Genomic DNA, 19,763 nt, shown 5'->3' on the forward strand with positions numbered 1-19,763 from the left:
TTTACCGAGTTCCAAAACTGTTCATTGTTTTTGTTCTCCAATTTCCTTCATCGACTGCTACTAACCATTAGTCGTTAGTTGTATTTTATCTCTATTTCTCCTGTTAACCAGTTTTGTGGGAGCGGGCTTCTCCTTCACATGTTCAAATCATGATAGAGGGCTGTCATGATTTTATTGCATTCTGTAGATGGTGTCAATCAGTATGTCAGAATTAAACATGCTTGTTTTTTATTAGTTGTGATTAGTTTTCATGTTGTCATTAAGCCGTCACTAGCTGGAACTAATCTCTTCTCTATCTTTTCTTTCTTTTTTTTGTTTTGTTTTTTTTTTTGTTTCTAACCACCCAGCCGCCACCGGCAACTAACCTATGACCTTCTGACCTCTGAACTCTTCACCCAATGATGACCTGACCATGCCTGCCTGCTGATCAGTTAACTGGTAATCGCCTTTGCTTGCCTGTCTTCAGTGCAGCGAGCTGGGGCACTTGTCCGTTCGTCTTACCATCTAACAAAAAGACAAAGAAATTGTTGTCCTCCAACTCCGCTTTTTTTTTCTCCTGTCTGGGTGAAAGTGGTTCTAGAACCTGCACTGAATAGTAGTAAAGCAATAAGGTCCAATTCATCCCTCAGCACTGATCATCCTCTAGTGTCCCACCCGAAGCGAACGGTAAGAAGGCCTCGCGAGAGACGGAGACAGATGTCCCTTAGCCACCCGATGACAGAGGCAGTTACTGTGAGAGACTTCTAGGAATATTTTTCTTCTCAAAAAGAAGTCAAAGCTCTCTCTGAATGTACTGTGTGATGATGCATCATGCATGAACCTTTGGTCAGGGATGTCATTGGTGAAGGGATTCCAAAAAGTATTCAAAATTTGATACGCTGTTTAGTCACTACCAGTGCCCTCAAAGGGCGGAAGTTGCAGCCTTTTTTCTATCGCCTGCCAAATTGGATGTTTTAAAAGAGAGTGTGCCATGAAATATAGATTGCAATGACTTTTCAGAACTATGTTAATGCAGAGAACAAAACAGCAACACTATTAAAGCAGAATCTGAGTTTAAATTATTTTAACCATACTTTAATCTCCTCGGAAGATTACATGAGAACAAGGTACATGCATTATGTGTCACATTACTGGGCAAACTGTTCAAATATTTTTTTTAAACCTCCCTGTATAGAAAAATTTCATTAAGGATGTAAAAGCCATGCTTGCCTACTTGCTGTATACATGTAATGAAATTGTAGATAAAGTGTAGTGCATTGAAACAAAATGAACAAAAAAGTAGATACTTTTACTATACAAGGGTGCTGGTGCAGAAAAAAATATATTTTTGGAAATGTAGCATTTTATACTTTCAAGTGTTATAAAAAAAAGAAAAAAAGAACAAAGAAACCCTTTATTTCATTAAATGATTTTTTCTGGTGGTTGTCAAGAAACAAAAGACCAAAAGAGCCTTTTAGTCTTTCTTTTTTATTTTTTAAGTATTGGAATAAGTCTAAAGAAAAGGAAGTGCCTTATTTTCTTCATGGTCATTTAGTCAAATGTCTTGTATAATCAGCTTCTCCCTCAGACAAGTTACTGCATGCCACTCAGTCGCCCAGTATGTGAAAAGAAGCTGTGAGGAAAGACAAATGATGAGTTGACCATATTAATTACCTGATTTTTGCCATACTAGTGTGACGTGACTTGCCAAAATCTCATTATATAAAACATTTTATAGTTTTTGTCAAAACCAGCCCATCATTATTTCAACAATTCTACTTTTACGTCATCGCTAATACAGTACTTGCGCAACGTAAACCAAAGGGTTCTGTGATACAGACTGTCTCATTCTAAAAGAGTATTAGCTGGGAAATGTTGGTAGAGATGGAAGTATTTCCTTATTGTTCAGGGATGGAGGGGAATTTTCTTGACTTTGGTTGGAATAGATATACATCAAGTATAGTAGGCTTCAGAGTCGCCCATAAAAAATAATGTTCTGTGGATGATGAAACTGAAAGTACTTAACTGGTTTTCAGTTACAGTCTGAGCATGTCCCCAGTTTTCAGAAGCAGCTCCTGTGTCAAACAGTATGCAGGTGGTTTGTTTTTCAGTGCCTGTTTGGTTAAAGTTAGATCTGCCTACTGACTTTTTCTTCATGATTATAAAAGCAGGAGAGGCACATCAGTTGATTGAAGTCCAGCTATACTGAGTTTTTAACCTTTATTTCCACATGATCCTCATACAGCTGGGTAGTTGCAAGAGTTGAAGCTATTGAACGCACAGTGTTAGATTCTAAAGACATTAAGTATTAGCTTGTGTGGGGCTCTACTAAACTTGGCAAATATCAGGTGATAATTTCATTCCCCTTCTTGTCAACTTATTCTCCTCCTGCAAATCTTCACAGCTTCCAAATGAAAGGTCAATAGTAAGCTAAGAGGGCTTACATTTTAAGCACCTGCATGGTGACCTCATCTAATATCTTGTCTCACCTGGAAATAATTATCAGTTTATTTACTATGCAATAGACATTCATCCTTTCATATTCAGCTAGCTTTTTGTTTATTGTTCCACTGGCTTTGTCTTCCTGTTACACATACAGTTGTATTGATTTTACTTACAGTATATGCTGTGCCATTTTGAATTTTTTTTGGTTGGTTGGTTTAATAAACTTGCGACACTCAAACATTTGAAGAGAGATTTGCTAAAACAATACCAGTATTTGATCCAGTTTCATCTCAGCTATGATAAAACCTGGACATTTTAGATGTTTATCAAAGGTCTTTTATGGGGGGGAGGGAAGTGTATGAAATAGATGTGTGACATGTGAAAGTAATGTTTGCTCTGAACAAACTTCTGAAAACTTAGTTGACAAAATTTTGGATTGACTTAAAAAAAAAAAAAAAGCATGACTTTTGAAATCTCTGAATGCCTTGGTTCTCAGTATTATCATTCTTTAATGACTTTTTCTTTATTAAAATAAGTAGTTTTAAGACTTCTTTCTGACAGTATTATGTAATTTTTTTAGAGTGGGTAGATGGGAGTGTCGCTTGTATGTAACCGTACAGATGACATGTATTTGTCTATTCTTTATTATCTTAGTAGTTTCATGCTATGTATGTACCATAACCAACCTATTGCCTATGAGAAACATGTAAGATAATGTATTTACAGCCATTGTTACAAGTTTATAATGTATTTTTCTATCTTGTTTTATATGTATGTTATATAACATTCAAAAGAATTTTTTTCCTGATTAAGAAAAAAGGATACAAAAATGCAAAACCCACAATTTTGATAACTGAAAAATTGCCAATTGTTTTGCAGTTCTTTATTATATTGGGAGTGTTGTCTTTCTTGGGCTTTTAGTTAGCTACTGGATGAATACATTAGACATATTTGGGTTTTAGTTGGGTTTTTACATAGCTTGCATTTTAATTCTTTGGTTCTTTGCTGTTTCTATTAACCCATAGCATTATTTTAATAAATGTTATAATACCAACCTACTAACTCTGGACTATGTCTGTTTATTAACCATTACATGTTTAATTAAAACAAACAAATAAAGACGGAAGAATGTAGTCTTGAGTTACTGGACTAACCCTGAAGAACGTGACCACAGATAACACAACGTGACTTGTTTTTATGTTGTTTGTCGGCTGACATTCTGCACACTACTATTAAGATGGCTTTGGTCATTCTGGCCTTTTACCTTGGGGAATAGGTGCCAGTAGAAATGGGAACAAAATAGCATTTTTGAGGCATTCTTCTTGTAGAGTCTTGCCACTTGCCTTTCAGCATCTGCATTACTAATTCCACACTTTCTTTTTCTTTCTCTAAAATAATTACTGTCGGCTCACAGCAAAAGAGCAAAGATGCCAGTGTATTGGTAAATCCTGTGATGGCATACAGAAAAAACCAGTTTGATTCTTTGTTGAACCATTCAGAGGTTGCAGTTAATCTCATAGTAATTTGTGATTTGTTGTTTTTGGCACCTGATTCACTGTTGCATCACGTGACATTTCTAAGCACAAAATACTTCTAGATATAATTACAGTATATTCGAAATACAAAATTGGGGGTGGGGGGAGTTCCATGCTGAATGCCTTATTTCCTTCATGCTATGCTATTTTTATGCAATCTTTTTGTACTTCTGCTGTAGTCTACCAGTATTTCCTAGCTCAGGGGAGTACAATTTCTGTAAGCCAAAGGTCAAACTGGATCATTTTCTAACAATTGCAGAAAGTACAAAAATACACCTTCCACTAAACTACCAAGCAATAGCCATTTCAAATTCCAGGGCTGCCTTATATGATCTTTATCTCTGTGGATGACTGTAGCAACATGAATGCAGGGAATTGAAATGGTGAAAATGCTGGAATAAATTATGTATGTTTTGAATGTACATCTATACAAATTATTTTTACAGAAACATTTCCGTTTCTTAAAGATTCTCTTTTCTGAGGCTTCTTTATGTGGCCTGGTTTGTCCTCCTAGATTTGTGATCTCAAATGGACAATAGTTACAGCTAATGTCTAGGGAGATCCATGATGTATATCACTTTTTCAGATATCAATGGTTAACTTTTTGTGAAACCCTAAATTTTTCCCCTGGGTATTAAAAATTCAGATGAGGAGTCTTTGCATCTGTTCAAAGCCCTTTAATTTATGATGTTTCAAAGCACGTATCTTGAAATAACTTGTGATACAAAATTTTAATTTTAAAAAGTTCTCACACTATTGATATTAATTACAATAAAACATGTCTTTGGTGGAGGAAAAATAGGCTAGCACTGATGAAAATACATTTTTTTAATAGCATTTGAATATTTGTTTTACAAAAATGTACAAGTACAGTTGAAATATCCATTTAGAATAGCTTCACTTTTAAAGAAATATTTTTTTAATTTAACATATCATTAATATGTTACTATCCTAAAACTCAGTGGTAGGTAAGCGATGAAAAAAATTACATCAGTTACAATGGATAACATCAGGATCTCTCGATTAGATTGAGGCACAATCATGATTTTAGAGCTAACAATTTATATTCTTAAAATATTTTTTGAAGAGGCAGCTGTTTAAACTCTTTGAGCTACTCTCCAGTTCAACTGAGACTTTCTGGACAGGACAGAAACTATTAGTATTTTTATATTGAAAAATACTTCTATTCCCAGAACTACTGTTATTCTGTAATATTTTTATTTTTTACATCTTTATTAAACATGAACTACTGTCATACTTTGTCCACAGTGCATTTTCATCTCATTCTTCATCATTTGAAGTAGTGAAAGTTGACCTAAACTTTGAAGTGCTTTAAAGCTAAAGAAAAGCAAAAACCTGAAAACTCTAAAATTAAAACTTTATACTGATTACTGTTGACTATTAAATGCATTTCTCAGTTTATCTCAGTAGCTGTCTGAATAGTTGACTATTTCCTACTTTGCTTATAGGAAAGAAACAACCTATTTTTAGAACTTAATTTGAGGGTAGCCTCAACATTGCTACACCACTGAAAATAGGTTGTTCTTTATTTATTATTATTATTATGGGGTTTAATTGTCTTAACATTACATTAGGTTACCCTTACATTAGGTAGACCTGTTTTTCTTTTTCTTTTTCAGTAGGTCAGAATATAAATAAAAACCACAGAGCCTTGCAGATAAAATCTGAGCAACGCTAGTCAGTTCTTAAAAGTGAATGATTGTACCAAAATACAATGAATTTGGTTTCTCAGAGAGCAATATTTCTGTGTATCAGTCTGGGGTATATCTCATAAAGAGTCTTCAGGGACAGCTTTCAGATATTTTTAAGGAACATATGTTCAATGTGTACTTACTATATTGATATTCTATTTGAACAGATATTTAAAAAGTATGTAAAAATCTGCATATGATTAATAGTTTATTCCCAGATTGTACTCTTTATTTGATGGGGACCACTAAAATGCAGGGAAACATTGAAGTGTGTTGCTATCCACTAAGTAATTATTTTGACTTGAGGGAAAGATACAAGTATTTGAAACTTTCCTTTGTATCTGGATAACAAAATAACATCATAAGTAGTACATTGTACGAAATGAAATCCAAGTAACACATTCCTAGAATGTAAGTACATAATTACTGCTATTGGAATTTCTATTTCATTTTTAATATATTTGATATATTTTTCTAAAACACTATTAATGGAATACTGTTCAAATAACATTTGTACCATAATGTTAACACATGGTAATCAATGTTGAATCAAACTGGTTAACAAAAGTACAGTGCTCTTCTTTCTATGTGCCTACTCACTAATTGCAGGTGGTATGGTTCTGTATAGGAGGTGGGTGTTAGGCACAGCAGGTGGTTACTTGCAGTAATAACGTCTTGATGCCAGCAGCTCTGATGTCCATCTTTGACAACAGACTTAACTAGGAGGAGTCTGACTCCCAAAGCAAAGTTTAACTGAGATCTGAAACTCTTAGAAGAATTATAGATGAAAAAAATATATATATATACATACACACACACACAAAAATATATATATAATCTCCTTTGAGTTGTATTATGGCAGTCTCTGTGAAACGTTTAAGGTTTTGTTTGTGCAAATAATGTATTCTGAGGGGAGAAAAACATGGACATTGCCAAAACACATGTAAATAAAACACCAATTATGACTGTACATTATGTGCAATAAAATAACTGGAAAAAGTGCATGTACTTTATCCTCAAAAGCCAGTTGACAGCTCTCAATGCTGCAGCTATAGTTTTATTTTCTGAAAAGTTAAATTTTATTCTGTATCTAAACAACAGAATAAAGAATGTACATTTTTCACACTTCAACTTTCATTAATGCTTTTAGCACTGTTATGAAAGATTTTACTTGTTGAAGAGATTTAAATTTTCGTAGTCATTTGATTACCAGGATATTTTTTTTACTTAACAGTTGCTTATTGTGTATGCTGTGTTGTCTATAATTAGCAATGAATCAATTATGCATTACATACCAAAAAATGCAATGCATATTTTGTATTTTATAAACTTCTTGGAGATGACCAAGTAATTACGATGTTGTTATAGTTCTGTAAGTATCACTATTACTATTGTTAGAGCAAATGAGGAAAAAAAGAAAAAACAACAGTAGAGCTAACATACTGGGGGTTTTTTGTTTGCTATAGAAAATGAAGATAATTTGCCACCTTAGCTAATATGAATCTGGTGAGAACACACTTCAGAGAGGAAACAGATTACTGTGTTTTAACATTTCCATTGATTTAATATGTATGTGATAACATCTGTTTATAGTTAGAGGGAATTTATATAGAAAAGGTTTTTTTTGCCAAAAAAAAAAGATTTCCTTCTTTAAATGAAAATTTGTGCGCTTCACAAGTAAGAACACAGTAGATAAGGTTGAATGAGGTATCTGCAGGAGCCTGGGAAAATATGAGAAGGGAGGCTATAAATAGCAGTGTTTGGGTACACTTCCTTTTCTGCATCATTCTAGGAAGGAAAGAAAAATTTGGTGTAGTTAGCATTTAAAGTTTTATTTCATGATTAATCTCTACAAAGTGTGCCATGTAGCCATATCTGAGCTAGCTTTAATCTTGCTAGTTCATAGCAGTAAAAATGTGGAGCCATTGTTGGATGTATGCCACTCGAGTAAGTAAAGCAGCCCTCAGTATCTTCGCTATTACTCTGGAAGCAGACTCAAGTACGCCTGCACGCTGCAGTCAGGCCTAGTTGAAGTGTGGGCACATCCTCACTAACTGCACTTTCTTGGGCTGTGTAGAATATGTGCACTGTTCAAACCCACTCCTTACTCCATTCAGACCCTCAGCTAACAGAATTATGACCACCTTCCTCTTCTCTTGCACCGAGAGAATTTACTCAGTAATATCTACCTTTGATTATATTCATGCTAGGTATTGTATTTATTGTTCTACAAATTAAAGGTAGATGTGGAAATTAATGACTGGAAGTTTTCTATCTACAGACTTTGCTGTTGCTTATACCAATGCTTTCTGCATAAGTGGTTTTGGTATGTTTATAGCTGATGGCCTAACTTCACTAGATTTCTCCTGAATGCTTTCACTACAGTTACTGTATTTCCCCTGAGGAAATACACCAAACTTAGCTATTGTCTGCCTAAGTAGGAGAGACATTAATTATCGAAGAGTGTAAAATGCAGTGTCTGAAATGAATGTCTTTTCACTTTGCTGTTCAGGTCTACCAACAAAAGTATGAAGAGGTATTATCTATTGCTTTCTCAGTATCTCGATCAAGATCTCAGACAGTCAAAAACAGACTATTGATAGCCAATACCTGTTGAGCTGATTTCTCCTAAAAATTATCAACCACAATAAGCCAGTAACTCCTCAAATTATACATCTTTAAGTCCTTAAAGCCAATATAGATTAGAAAGAAATATTATTATAAAACAATATAGCTTATATTTGCCTTGAATTTGTGTCATTGTATTTTCAGTGTTTTTTCTTTAGTGACAAACAACATTGACTACTGTGAGCAGCAGCTGGATAGCTCAGAGGTGAAGCTCAAGAAAAAAAATGAATTATGGCACATTTCTCAACATTGTGTCACTTGGGCAGCTCATCAATAAGTGAAGATGCTTTCTCTAAATTTTATATATATGTAAATCCCATATGCAGAAAGGAAACTAAGCAGAGCAATGGCTTTTGCTACTGGGATCTTTTTAGAACAAATTATGTTGATTTTTCAGTTCACTGAGGGTGGCCTTTCTGAAACAGGTGGTACTTCCTCTACCTGAAGCTAAGAAGATCCCACTTCCTCTTACCATGGGTCAGTCATTTAACAAGCAATTGACTCTGCCTTATGACTTCCGGTTTGTTTTCATAGTCTCTTAAATTATGGAAATGAAACACTTTTGTCTTTTGTGTACAAGAATGTTTGTGTCATGAAAAATATTTCAGTCTCTGCTTTGAAGGGTAGTGTTTTAAATGGGTATTTTTTTAGTTGAAGTTACTGCAATAAAAAGGCAGGTTGAATGAACAAAAATACTATGGGAAATGTATTACAGTAAAATAAAGATAATAGGATCACTTTATTTTGGAGTCTCATTGTATTAGGTGCATTAGGAATATACAAAGTAGTAATAGTGTAATGTACATCTTGTTAACTGTTACCTTTTGAACTATGGTTTCCAGAATTCCTATTGTTCAATAATTTCTAATAATGGACGAGGATGTCTTCTTGAGAAGAATGCACCTTAGTTGAGGGCTAGTTAGAGAACAAGATGTTGCAAATCACTTATATATATGTTTTTTCAAAGAGCACAGCCTTTTTCAAACGAAGCCAAAGTGAATGTTTTACGGTCTTGGCCTCAGAAGTTAGCTAATATATGGTAAAATCCTGATGCAGGTAACATAGTTTAATGGTTAGCCTAACCTGTTACTCTCCAAAAATTAAAACATCCCTTACGAATTTTGAGATTGCCACCAGTGTGGCAAAATCTAACACCGGTTTAATCTGAAGACCTTGGCATGCCTACTACTCTCGTAACTCCCTGGATTGTTTCTTAGAAAGTGGATCTAGTACTACAGAACAAAGGAAGCCACTACTTGCATGCTCTTGTATGCCTTTTCCCATGTAATCTTATTCTCAGTGATGAGGAACTTTGATTCTTTCCCTGAAAGGCAATGAATGAGGTAGATTTATCTTCTGTGGCACTGAGCTTTGTTTCTGAGAAAATGGGAAATGTGTACTTATGTGGATTAAAAGAATATAAAGAATAATAATATCAGAGCTTTGAACCCTGTCCTAAACAGGTGAATAAATGTGATTTGAACTTTGTGTGCCAAGAGGAGGAGACAACTCTAAACAAGAGCAGCATTGTCAAGAAGTCCATAGTAAGTTTATCAGAGACTGTATGTTGGGAATTTAACTGAAGAAAATTGAAATATATCAGTCCCTGAAGAATGGGTTTGCAATATCTCCCTGTTATCTTAAGCAAATTTGTTGATAATTTCTCTATCGTACATCTTCCCTTCTTTAGTTTAATCTGAATATCGTGTTTTCTTCTTCTAAGGTGCTGCCCTGCCCCCTTCTGTAGTATCTTACATTTACTAAACAAAGTTTACCTGCATTTGGATGGCCAGGCAGTACAGTTCATTCGTGGTACAGAAAGACTACAAACAAGACTTTAAAGTCTAAATTAGAATACGCACATGTGAGACTATTTAGAAAGCCTGTTTTAAGCACACATGACTGTCCAAACAGATGGAAGAGGAATGTCTCAATGATTAGGGCACCTATCCAACGCTTGGAACACCTGGGTTTGAAATGCTTCTTTCATCACTGATGATTTGTGCAATTTTGGGCAAGCCCCTTAGAGCCAAATCCACAAAAACACATAGTGGGAATTAGGCGTTACTCAGGTATACTCAATAAGGAGAGTGTAATTACCTAGATTTTCAACAGCAAAGTTCTTTAATGTTACTCCATAAAACAAAGCAGCATCACCTTATCTTCTTTTCCCTGTGTGCAGCAACAACAGCAACAAAAAAGGAAATCCCTGATCCACAAAAAGACAACTTACTGCTCCAGTGCAGAGGGGCAAATGCTGGTTAATAAATCCCCATCTCTCAAACGCACCTGTATTAGCTAGTTTAGCAGCTCAGCTCTCTCCCCATTTTATCTGTACTGTGTGAATGGGCCTAACTTAGCCTTGTCAGTTCCTTTCCACAGTTATCCATAAAGAAGCTCAGTACTGTTTTGCTTAAGGACCTTTATGCGTCTTGCTCTGAATCTTTGTACTTCAGTTACCCATCTGTGAAATGAGTTTAATAGGAATGCCCTAGCAGAGTGGCAGGTGTGGATAACTACACTCAAGGCTGAAGTGCTCAGATGGTACAGTGATGTCTCTCTAGTGTCATCCGATGTGTCCAAGTATCTTATGATCTTGAACATATTTTTAAAAAGCATATAAGCAAAATAAAATACCTTTGAATTCTTGTGTAGTCAAATCCACAGTATAATTTCCTAGGCCAGCTGAGTCCTCGTCTCAGATCAAATTACCTCAGTGGGTGTCAGCAGTGCCAGAGATGGCTGTCTCTTGCTTTAGCTTCATTTATGTTTATAACCTCCATAGTGCAGGCTCATTATGGATGGCCTGAGATGCATTTCAGTTTTTCAGTCAGTGTGTTTGGGGAGAGGTGAAGGGACAAAGAAAATGCAGCTGCAGTGAACAGCACTTCTTTATGTCTCTTAACCCATGGAATGTAAAAGCAGGGAGTAGTGGTTGCACTTGTGAGAACCAGTAGGATAGGCAAAATTGGGTTGTATTACAAAACTTATTGGTGGAAGCCAGAATTTCCTAGTATAACAGGAGTAACAGGCATGATAGTACTAGAGCAGATAATGTACTGCTTTTTACCTGTGGAACTACTAATTTCATCAAAGAGAAAAATACCAAGATTACTTAAATTTTCTATGGCTTTTCAGGAAAATGTATGGCTGCTCCAAAAACTCTGTTCTTCACTCTGTTCTTGAAGAGTCTAGCATATAGATGTTCTCACTGATTTTCGTGTGCTGAGGTTGTACAGCTTTGAGCTTTTGGTTAACTGTAGCTAGCCCAGTACCGTGATAATACAGTGATGGCTTGATGCATTCTATAAACCCATAGATTCATTATAATATAAAATAAATGTAAGGGGCAAGAAAAAGATCGAGTGAGGCAGCATCCTTTGTTACTGTTTAACAAAGGTGTGCAAGTATTGTGTAGGAGATGACATGCATTAAGTACACCGTCTCCCTTTGAGATTAGAAATTTAAAAGATGACTTTTTAAAATTCACATTTGGGTGCTGGATATTGTGTTTTATTTTGTCAGTATTGCTCTTCCTTGGCTGTGTTTCGGGGCAAAAGCTAGCATAAAAACACCAGATTGCCTATGCAATTATGAGAGGTCCTGATCAACTCTCAGACTACTATATGATTCTTGAAACTGAAATGCCTTAAAATAATTAACTTTGATGCAAGAACAACAATACTTGTTGCCTCAGGCATGTAGCTGTGAATGGTTACATTTGGGATGCCAATTTTGCAGTGAGCTTTCTATTTGCTTCTGAAGGAAAAATATAGTTTGTGACAGACAGGAGTCTTCAAAGAAAAGCCAGCATTAGCAAGTAGATATAAAGCAAAAGCAAAATCATCTAAGCAGTAATACCCAGGTCTACCCAGCAAAGTCCCATATTAACTGATTTATCATTGGTCACGCTCCACAACAAGCCAGCTAGCAGCCAAGCACTCTTTCTTTCAGCCAGCCCCAACTTAGTGGTAGGTGGAGAAGTGGGGGTTTATTTCCTCAGCCAAGTCTCTTTTTTCTGTTTAAGATTTTAACTTTTTAAACTAAGTATCTGCTTTTTGTTAGTTGTCATGTACATCACAGTGGCAATAGTGAATGCGATTAGGACTTTCACCTGCTCTAGATTCATTTTGTGACTTCCCTGTGTCAGAGAACCTTGAGATAAAGGATTTCCGCACTAGTAAGGGGCTGATCTAAAACAAAAGTGAAACCAGTGAATGAAATAAAGTCAAACATCTAACTCTTTTTAGGAGGGAGGGAGGGAGGGAGGGAGGGAAGGACGAAATAATGTTGCCTTAGAGCAATTTCTCCCTCGTCATCCCTTTTCCCCTTACAGTTTGCTGTCACTACCGACTACGGGCCAGACTGTGCACTTCTAAGAATCCTTCAGATGGAGTCAGTGGGACTGCTCATGTGAGTAATTTGCAATGCACACAAACTGGGCAATCAAGCCCAGTGCTGTTAAACTCATTTAGGCTGTAACTTCTGTGGGCAAGAACTTCTTTTCCTTGTCAGTAAAATGCTATGTGCACTTACGGTGCTGTACTATTTTCTCTGCCTTTCTACAGCTTCTTCTCCTTCTCATTTTCTTTCACCTTTTTCCTCATGCACTTGCTACTGTAAGAATAGGGGCAGCTTCTGACATGCTAAACACGCTTTGGTCCTGTGAGGGACTCCTTTTGGCCATTTAGCAGTGTCATTTTGGTTCTCAAGACTTCTTTGAGTCAAGAATCTCATTGCTTGATAGCAGGTTTGGAAAGGAGAGCACGCTTGCAAAGGCAGGAGAAAAGTTACATCAGTGACTGGCAGCAGCAGCAGAATCTGATTGCTAGTGAGTCAGATGTACCACATGCTCCATTTGCTTATTCCAGCCATATAGAAGCATGTGCAGACAAAGAAAATTTTTTGTGGGGAAAGGACTTGCTTATGCTGTAACAGTAAACTCTGTTTGCTTGGAATAAAATCTTACTTAGTATAATTGCCAAAATCCTGGGACAAAAAACTTTCGTTTAATTCCTGGGATGTCCTGCTCCTTTCACTGAGGGAAAAGTCATTGTTTACCTTTGTTTCACGTTTAAGTATCAGCTTTGATATGCCTATAATGGGGAGAGAATACAAGGTTTTCTGTCTGTACAGTTACCTATACACTTGCATATAAACAGCACTTTAATTTATTGGGTTGGAATAATGGCTGAATAGACATACCAATAGTGCAGTAACTCTTTTCCCTTGTATCAGATCTAATATGCCTGCAGTATGAAAAATGCTACTTATGCTTTGCTTTTAGGCTGAAATACACCCTTTGCAAAGGTTCTGCACAAGACAAAGGCACCACTTAAATCCTGCTAAGAGCTTTCATAGGCCTTCCAGATTCCCTTCTGATAGATATAAAAATCCAGGGATTTTTGCATTCTATTCATGGGTAAAGACACATAAATAATACCTTTATGATGCAGGTATGTATTTAGATATGCAACTTGATGGCAGGCAATTCTACTTCATTGTGCACATACTTGTTCTGAACCACATGGCTGGTAAGTCATGAAATATTAATGGCCATGCAAATCTTTTCTTCTGTATCACAAGCTTTGCTATGTTCCTGACCCCTGACTTACTTTAATCATCACCTAGGTGTGTGGTCTGTTACTATTCTGAGATATCTTGTGAATAGGGGCAAAGTAATTACTTGATCCCTGCCTGCTGCAAGAATCTTTTTGAAAAGAAAATGGATAACTTAAGAGAGATGCTTCCTCCCTGCATTGAAATAAATCCCTCCTGCTTGCTTCACAAAATTTCTTTTTTGGTGGCCTGAATGTAGATCTACTCTGTAACTCCTTACTGTTACTTTGATGTTTTTAAAACCAGCATTCTTGGATCTCTTAAGCCATCACTTGCTCTTCCATAGATACGATTTCTGATTAGATGTTTTCTCTCCTCCTCTCCCTCCTCCGCTAATTTTGCTTAGGGCATCCTTATAAATAAGCTACAGTTCCATTTGCCAGAATTTTGCTTGTAGTTTGTTTCAGGAAGGTCCAAAAAGCCTCCAACAAGCAGCTGCAGTGTTTATTGGTTCTAGGGCTATCTTTTCCTTCTTCTTAATAATGAGAAGCTGAATTAATGCCTGAAACATGAAGTTCCTTAAGAAGTGAGGCATATATTTTTTGGCATAAACCTCCCTTCCTTTGTCTGTCTATTCTCTAACATTCCAAATACTAAATACGATGGTGTTGTCTTTGTGGGGAAGTATGCAAGTGCTTTCCAGCTCCCTGCCAAACATAGGAGAGGGCAGTGATACAGTGCCATGCAGATCTGACAACGAAAGGAGAAACAGCTTTCAGGCAATACGGCTAGAGAGAGAGAAGTAACTATGGAAGAGTATATGCCATACGGGAGCAGTTTTAGTAAGTCAGCGTGATGAACGTATAATCATGAGTAGGTATTTTTAAAAGTGAGCGTTTAGTGACTGCCAAAAGTATAGTGTAACACAAGGACAAGAGTGACTGGACAGTTTAATACAAGGTTATTAAATATTGACCTGCAAATGATTTCTGGAGCAATTTTGCCCAAGTATGGAAGTCATCAGTGCAGCACCAAAATCAACGCTTTTTAAAATGAGAGTTCCATATAGATAGGGAGGTGGGGGAGACTAGCAAAGGTTAAAACATTTATTATTAAAGCCGAGAAAAAAGAACCAGAAAATTTCAGGTGCCCACTCTGTGATATCTAGGTTGATACAGAAGCACCTGTTTCAGCCTCTGCCTTTCATTATTCGCTCAATATATGCCATTTCTAAGAATCAGATGTCAAGCTGGGAGGAATCCTCACCTTCAATTTTAAAGGTATGAAGATGTCGACCTATCCTTGATTTCAGTCTGCAGTTAGATGCCTACATGTCTTTAAGGACATATGTGTCTGCCAGCAACCACTTTTCAGACTTCTGGTATCATTTTTTCCAGTCTTTGCCTCTGTTTCCTTTCTACCTGCTCAAACCTGTTCTTCACCATTTTCTTTCTTTCACACTTTTCTTGGAGTTTTTTTTATTTTTAAATGACCTCACTGACTTCCGGAAGGCCCTCTGCTTTCTGGTCTGTCAGAAAGGCTCACCCATGGCTTGGCTCACACAAATGATAGCTGCGAAGCAAAGCTAATCAGTGATTAAAAACTGACAGCCTCTGACCCCTGGGCTTGATTGTGCCCTTTGCAGAGAAGAGAAACCCCTAACTCTGTGCAATGGGAAGCTGACATAATATGGCCCAATTAATGCAATCTGAGCCATAGAGCAAAAAAATGGAGATGGAGGAATCCTTCTAGAAAAAGCCGATACATCTCTTTCAGTGTTATCTTGCACCGGTGTTATGTTGGGGTGTCTTGCTGCATAGGATGACTTATACGTGTCTAAACAATGTTAATGAGTCCGGCTGCAGGTGTGGCCCTCCCTTAGCTTACAAAGGTGACAATTACTAGCTCTATTTTTGAAGAGAGACTAGCTGAAAAGGAGCAGTGAGTAATGCTCATCTACCTGGCTTTGTAACTCTGAGCCGTGAGTCATTTCTAATGAGCAAGACCAAAAAAGCCGACCTGCCCATCTCATGCTTTCTTGAGACTCCAGGTTAACCTTTACATGCCTCGGTACAAAGTCTTAGGTGGAGGAGACCCTGGGACAGTGAGAAGTCAACAGCACATGTTGCTGGGGGATGGCACGATACACGCCAGCCTGCTCTGTCCTCCCTGCTCTTGACTATGCCCATGTTGCAGGGGCAGATGGTGCTCATTCTACCAGTCTATAGGCTGTTCTGCCACCTTCCACCCCTCTGAGCACTATGTCCTCCCTTGGGTTTAAACTCTACCTGTGGCCTTTCAGGACTTGTGGAAGCTGTCTGGCTCTGGTTTGAATGCAAGCTGTGGGCTGGGTTGGCTGCATGCAGAAAACTGCACCAAGTGTGTGTTTTCAGCAGCTTCCCCTGTCTGCATGGCGCTCTGTTTAAAGTGAAAGCACTTGGTTTGGAAGTTAAAAGGGTAAAAATGAAGGCTAATAATGGAAGTTTATAAATGCAGCTGGCATTCTAGTACTTTGTGTCTTTCATGCCATCCTTCATTTACTCTCCTTGTTCTTTCTCCTTCTCTTTCAATTATTTCTTGTTTTTATCCCTCTGTAAAGCATAGAGCATGCTAAGAAAAATGGGGGTGGCTGAGTTTGATTAGTTTACATGTCTATGGGTACAATATGGGCTGCTGTCTTAACCCTGCAAATGAAGTGATCCTTGAAGCTTCCACAGTGAACTCTGCTAAGGGATAACTCTTCATAATCTATGAATTTTATTGAAAATTATTTCTGGCACTTTTACAGAGCTTTGTAACCCTGAATAGAGATCTGTACACATAGCACTCCTATGTGGGCGTGTATTACTGGCACCCAGCAGTGGGCTACCTAACTCCAGTTCTGGTTGGGGCTTCTCATCTAGGCTACCTTTCTTGTCAGCTGAGAGACATGGGCAGCTCTAAGGGCAATTCATCCTAGATTAGGAGAAATGCCTAATACGAACAGAAGGAATTATCCTCTGGAGGTGCCCTTCTTTGTTACCCATCCAGGCTCCCTTTAGTTAGCTTAGCTGGAAACAAACTTTTCAGATAACCAAATCTACATGAGATGAATGTGACTTACCCAGAACTTCGTGCAAAGTCCATGGCAGGCAAGGTAGAGAGCAAGATCTCCCAAGTATCATTTCTGTGCCTCAGTCTTGAAACAAGACCATCCCCCCTCCTCTGTTTTAGACACTTCTGTCTCCCTTCTGCATCTGTTTTGAAGAACAGAAGCCAGTCTGGAAGATACACAGCTGTGAGCCCACAAAGATAGCTGGTTTCCACTGAAACCTCTGGGGTCCACCACATGTATCTGTGAGGCTGATCTCCCCCAGTGCACCTCCCTCGTTGCCCTTCATAGCCCTGGGGTTTCCTATTCTTGCAAGAACAGAGGGAACTGCTCTGCCCAGAGATCCTCATCAAAAAGCAATTGCACAGAGGTAGCAGGAGGCAAAATAGTATGAGTTCTGAGGCTGAACACATATTTGTGGAATTATTTCAAACAATCTGTATATTTCTTGTACTCATAATTTATTATTAACAGCCGGAGAGGGAGAAAAAAATTCATTAAACAATCAGCAAGGCATTCATAAGTCATTGTTGTGATCAAGTCTCAGGGAAACACATGAGGCTTCACAAATATATTAAGTTTTATCTACCCCAGTTAAGTTGTTTTACATGGAAAAATGAAATTTAATCCGACTGATCTGTCTGTGTAGCAGCTCAAGAGGAAACCAATTCAGATCCACCATAATCTGAGTAATAGGTTCAACACCAGCTTCCTCTTATCAGGGGGAAAAGAGCAGTTTCATCTCAGTTTCTGCAGTCTGCCCCATGCTTATCTACTCCCTGGTGGCCAGATATCAGAGCTGACTAATTAGTGGAGTTCCTCTTCCAGGGCCTGGAAAGCAGAGCATCTCACCATGATACCCCTCTCCCTTCCTCCTCCCTAAGGGAGATTTGCTGGTATTTCCTTTCCCCAGCATGGGAGCTGCCCATACACAGATTTGAGGAAAAAGTTTGAAAAGTAAACTTTTCCCTTGGCACAAATCTGCATTCTTTCTCCAGTCAGCCATGAGGCTGTAAGACACCGCTCTGACAAACTTACCCCTTGGAATCTTTCCAAGATCAGACAACTGGCAGGCTTGCCTCCTAACCACTCTACTACTTAATGGGATATTTTGGTTTTGTTTAGAAGACAAAGCTCACTAGCAGCCTCACTTCTTACCCCCATACTTTGGTTTCTCTACTGTTTCCTTGTTCTATGCAGCACGGATCCTGTATGGGATGTGATTTAAGAAACTTCATGAAGATGATTCTGGGAGCAGTGAAGTCTTCAAAGGAAAATTCTTGGGAAGTTGGAAACCTAGTGGGAGGGAAGATGTAATCTTTTTCTCATTTCAGATGAACTTCTGCCTTCCTACATGTGAACTTCAAAGCCTTTGATAGTCGTGAAGCATCAGAGGAGCCTTTATGCTAAGTAAAACCTATGTGAAAAGAGCACTGCTTCTGATCCCACCAGGAGCTGCTATACATCCCACTCTTTCTTATCTTTTTCATCCTCTGAGCCTGGATAAAGCAGTCAGTCCGCATTTGTTTGGGTGGTCATGGCTATACCTTTACTATGCTGTGTAAGCAAAACCCATTATACTGCTTACCTGCTGGGCTTGCAGGCCAACCTGGATACTGTGCTGTGAACCAGCCTAGTTGGTCCTTTGCTAGATGGCTATGCTCTGCGCTTTAGGACCCTGCACATGTGGCAGAGTGCACAGAGCAGCTTCCTTCCGTCCCAGCCTCCCTTACAGTGTCATCAGGCAGACAGGTTGGCTAAAGAAAGGTTACCTAAAAGGACATCATGACCACCAAGAGCTGGGACTTAGGGGCAGCAGCTCCCAAGAACAGGTGCTATGTGGATACAGCCAGTATGATGGAGTGGGGAATTTCTTCCCTATAGCAGAACCAATGATGAGGGCTACAGAATTAGGGAATGACACAGCATGTCAATGACTATCGTGTTCTTGGTGGATGATTTGCAAGGGGCCAAAGTAGCAAAGGCTGATATGTTCAAGCCTCACTCATTCAGTGCAACACAAGAGACTCAGCAGGGGCTGACAGAAGCTGCTGCCTGGGTGGCGGGGAGGTGGCCTGGGCAGGCTAGTAGACCCTGGGAGAGGTGGCATGGCCATCAGCAGATTGCGATGTGCCCATGTCTCGCTATTTCTTTCCTCAGGTGCTGTCAGAGTGGAGAAGCTGCAGTCTAGTAGGACAGGCCATGGCGTAGCCAGAGGAAGCGCTGAAGTAGTATAGACGCCTCAAGAGAAAGTGTCTATGAAGAGCGAACAAATAGCATTGGGGACTTTGCCGGGAGAAAGCAGTAAGTCTACTATGTGCTTCCTGCAGGGAGACTGCAGGTGAGCCATCGTTGGTCGACATGGGTAGAGGGCATCAGGTGGTGATTTCCTTTGGACTACCACCAGAGTGAAGTAATAGCTAGGGGAAACAAGAGCATTTGATCTGAGATACAGCTCTGAAAAGGTTGTTGTCATTATGGTATCATTTTCAGTTTAAGCTTGCCTCATCTCTGACAAATCTAGGCTTATTTGTATTCAACTCTTCCAACCAATTGATTCACATCCAGGCATACCTGATTCATGGTGTTTGGGAACACAAGTACCATCCAGTGCTTCTCTGTCATCCTTCACTATGTCTGTTCCCCTTCTGTTCCCTAGGCTTCCCATTCTGATTTATTTTCCCCTGCCCCTCCTGCTGCTGCTTTGTACCATTTTGCCTCCCAGGAGCCAGCCTGCCTCTGCCTTGCTCCTGCATGCTTTCTTCCTTCTCTTCAACAGGTAGCTCAGATGTTCTTAAAAGCTGAAGAAGTATC

The 19,763-nt window shown here is 38.4% G+C and overlaps 1 protein-coding gene and 1 long non-coding RNA gene across 6 annotated transcripts in view; both read left to right on the forward strand.

The window, feature by feature from the left end:
• QKI (QKI, KH domain containing RNA binding) overlaps nucleotides 1–3,482 on the forward strand; it is a 165,726-nt gene extending 162,244 nt beyond the window's left edge. For all 4 annotated transcript variants that reach the window (XR_003260680.2, XM_064509221.1, XM_026109839.2 and 1 more), the window contains exon 8: nucleotides 348–3,482. Coding sequence is in view for 3 of the 4 variants with exons in the window: in XM_064509221.1 (XP_064365291.1) it covers nucleotides 348–364 (17 nt within the window). In the remaining variant the exon portion in view is untranslated. The remainder of the gene's footprint in view (nucleotides 1–347) is intronic.
• A 9,106-nt stretch (nucleotides 3,483–12,588) lies between these two features.
• Nucleotides 12,589–19,763, forward strand: part of LOC135327890 (uncharacterized) — a 49,234-nt gene continuing 42,059 nt past the window's right edge. Inside the window, exons 1-3 of one of the 2 annotated variants that reach the window (XR_010388450.1) lie at nucleotides 12,589–12,712; nucleotides 18,284–18,510; nucleotides 19,110–19,253. This is a non-coding gene — a long non-coding RNA (uncharacterized LOC135327890). Of the gene's footprint in view, nucleotides 12,713–18,283; nucleotides 19,254–19,763 lie in introns of both variants that reach the window. The other variant, XR_010388449.1, reaches the window with a different exon arrangement.

This window comes from Dromaius novaehollandiae, chromosome 3 (genome assembly GCF_036370855.1).
Source record: "Dromaius novaehollandiae isolate bDroNov1 chromosome 3, bDroNov1.hap1, whole genome shotgun sequence".
Lineage (NCBI taxonomy): Eukaryota > Metazoa > Chordata > Aves > Casuariiformes > Dromaiidae > Dromaius > Dromaius novaehollandiae.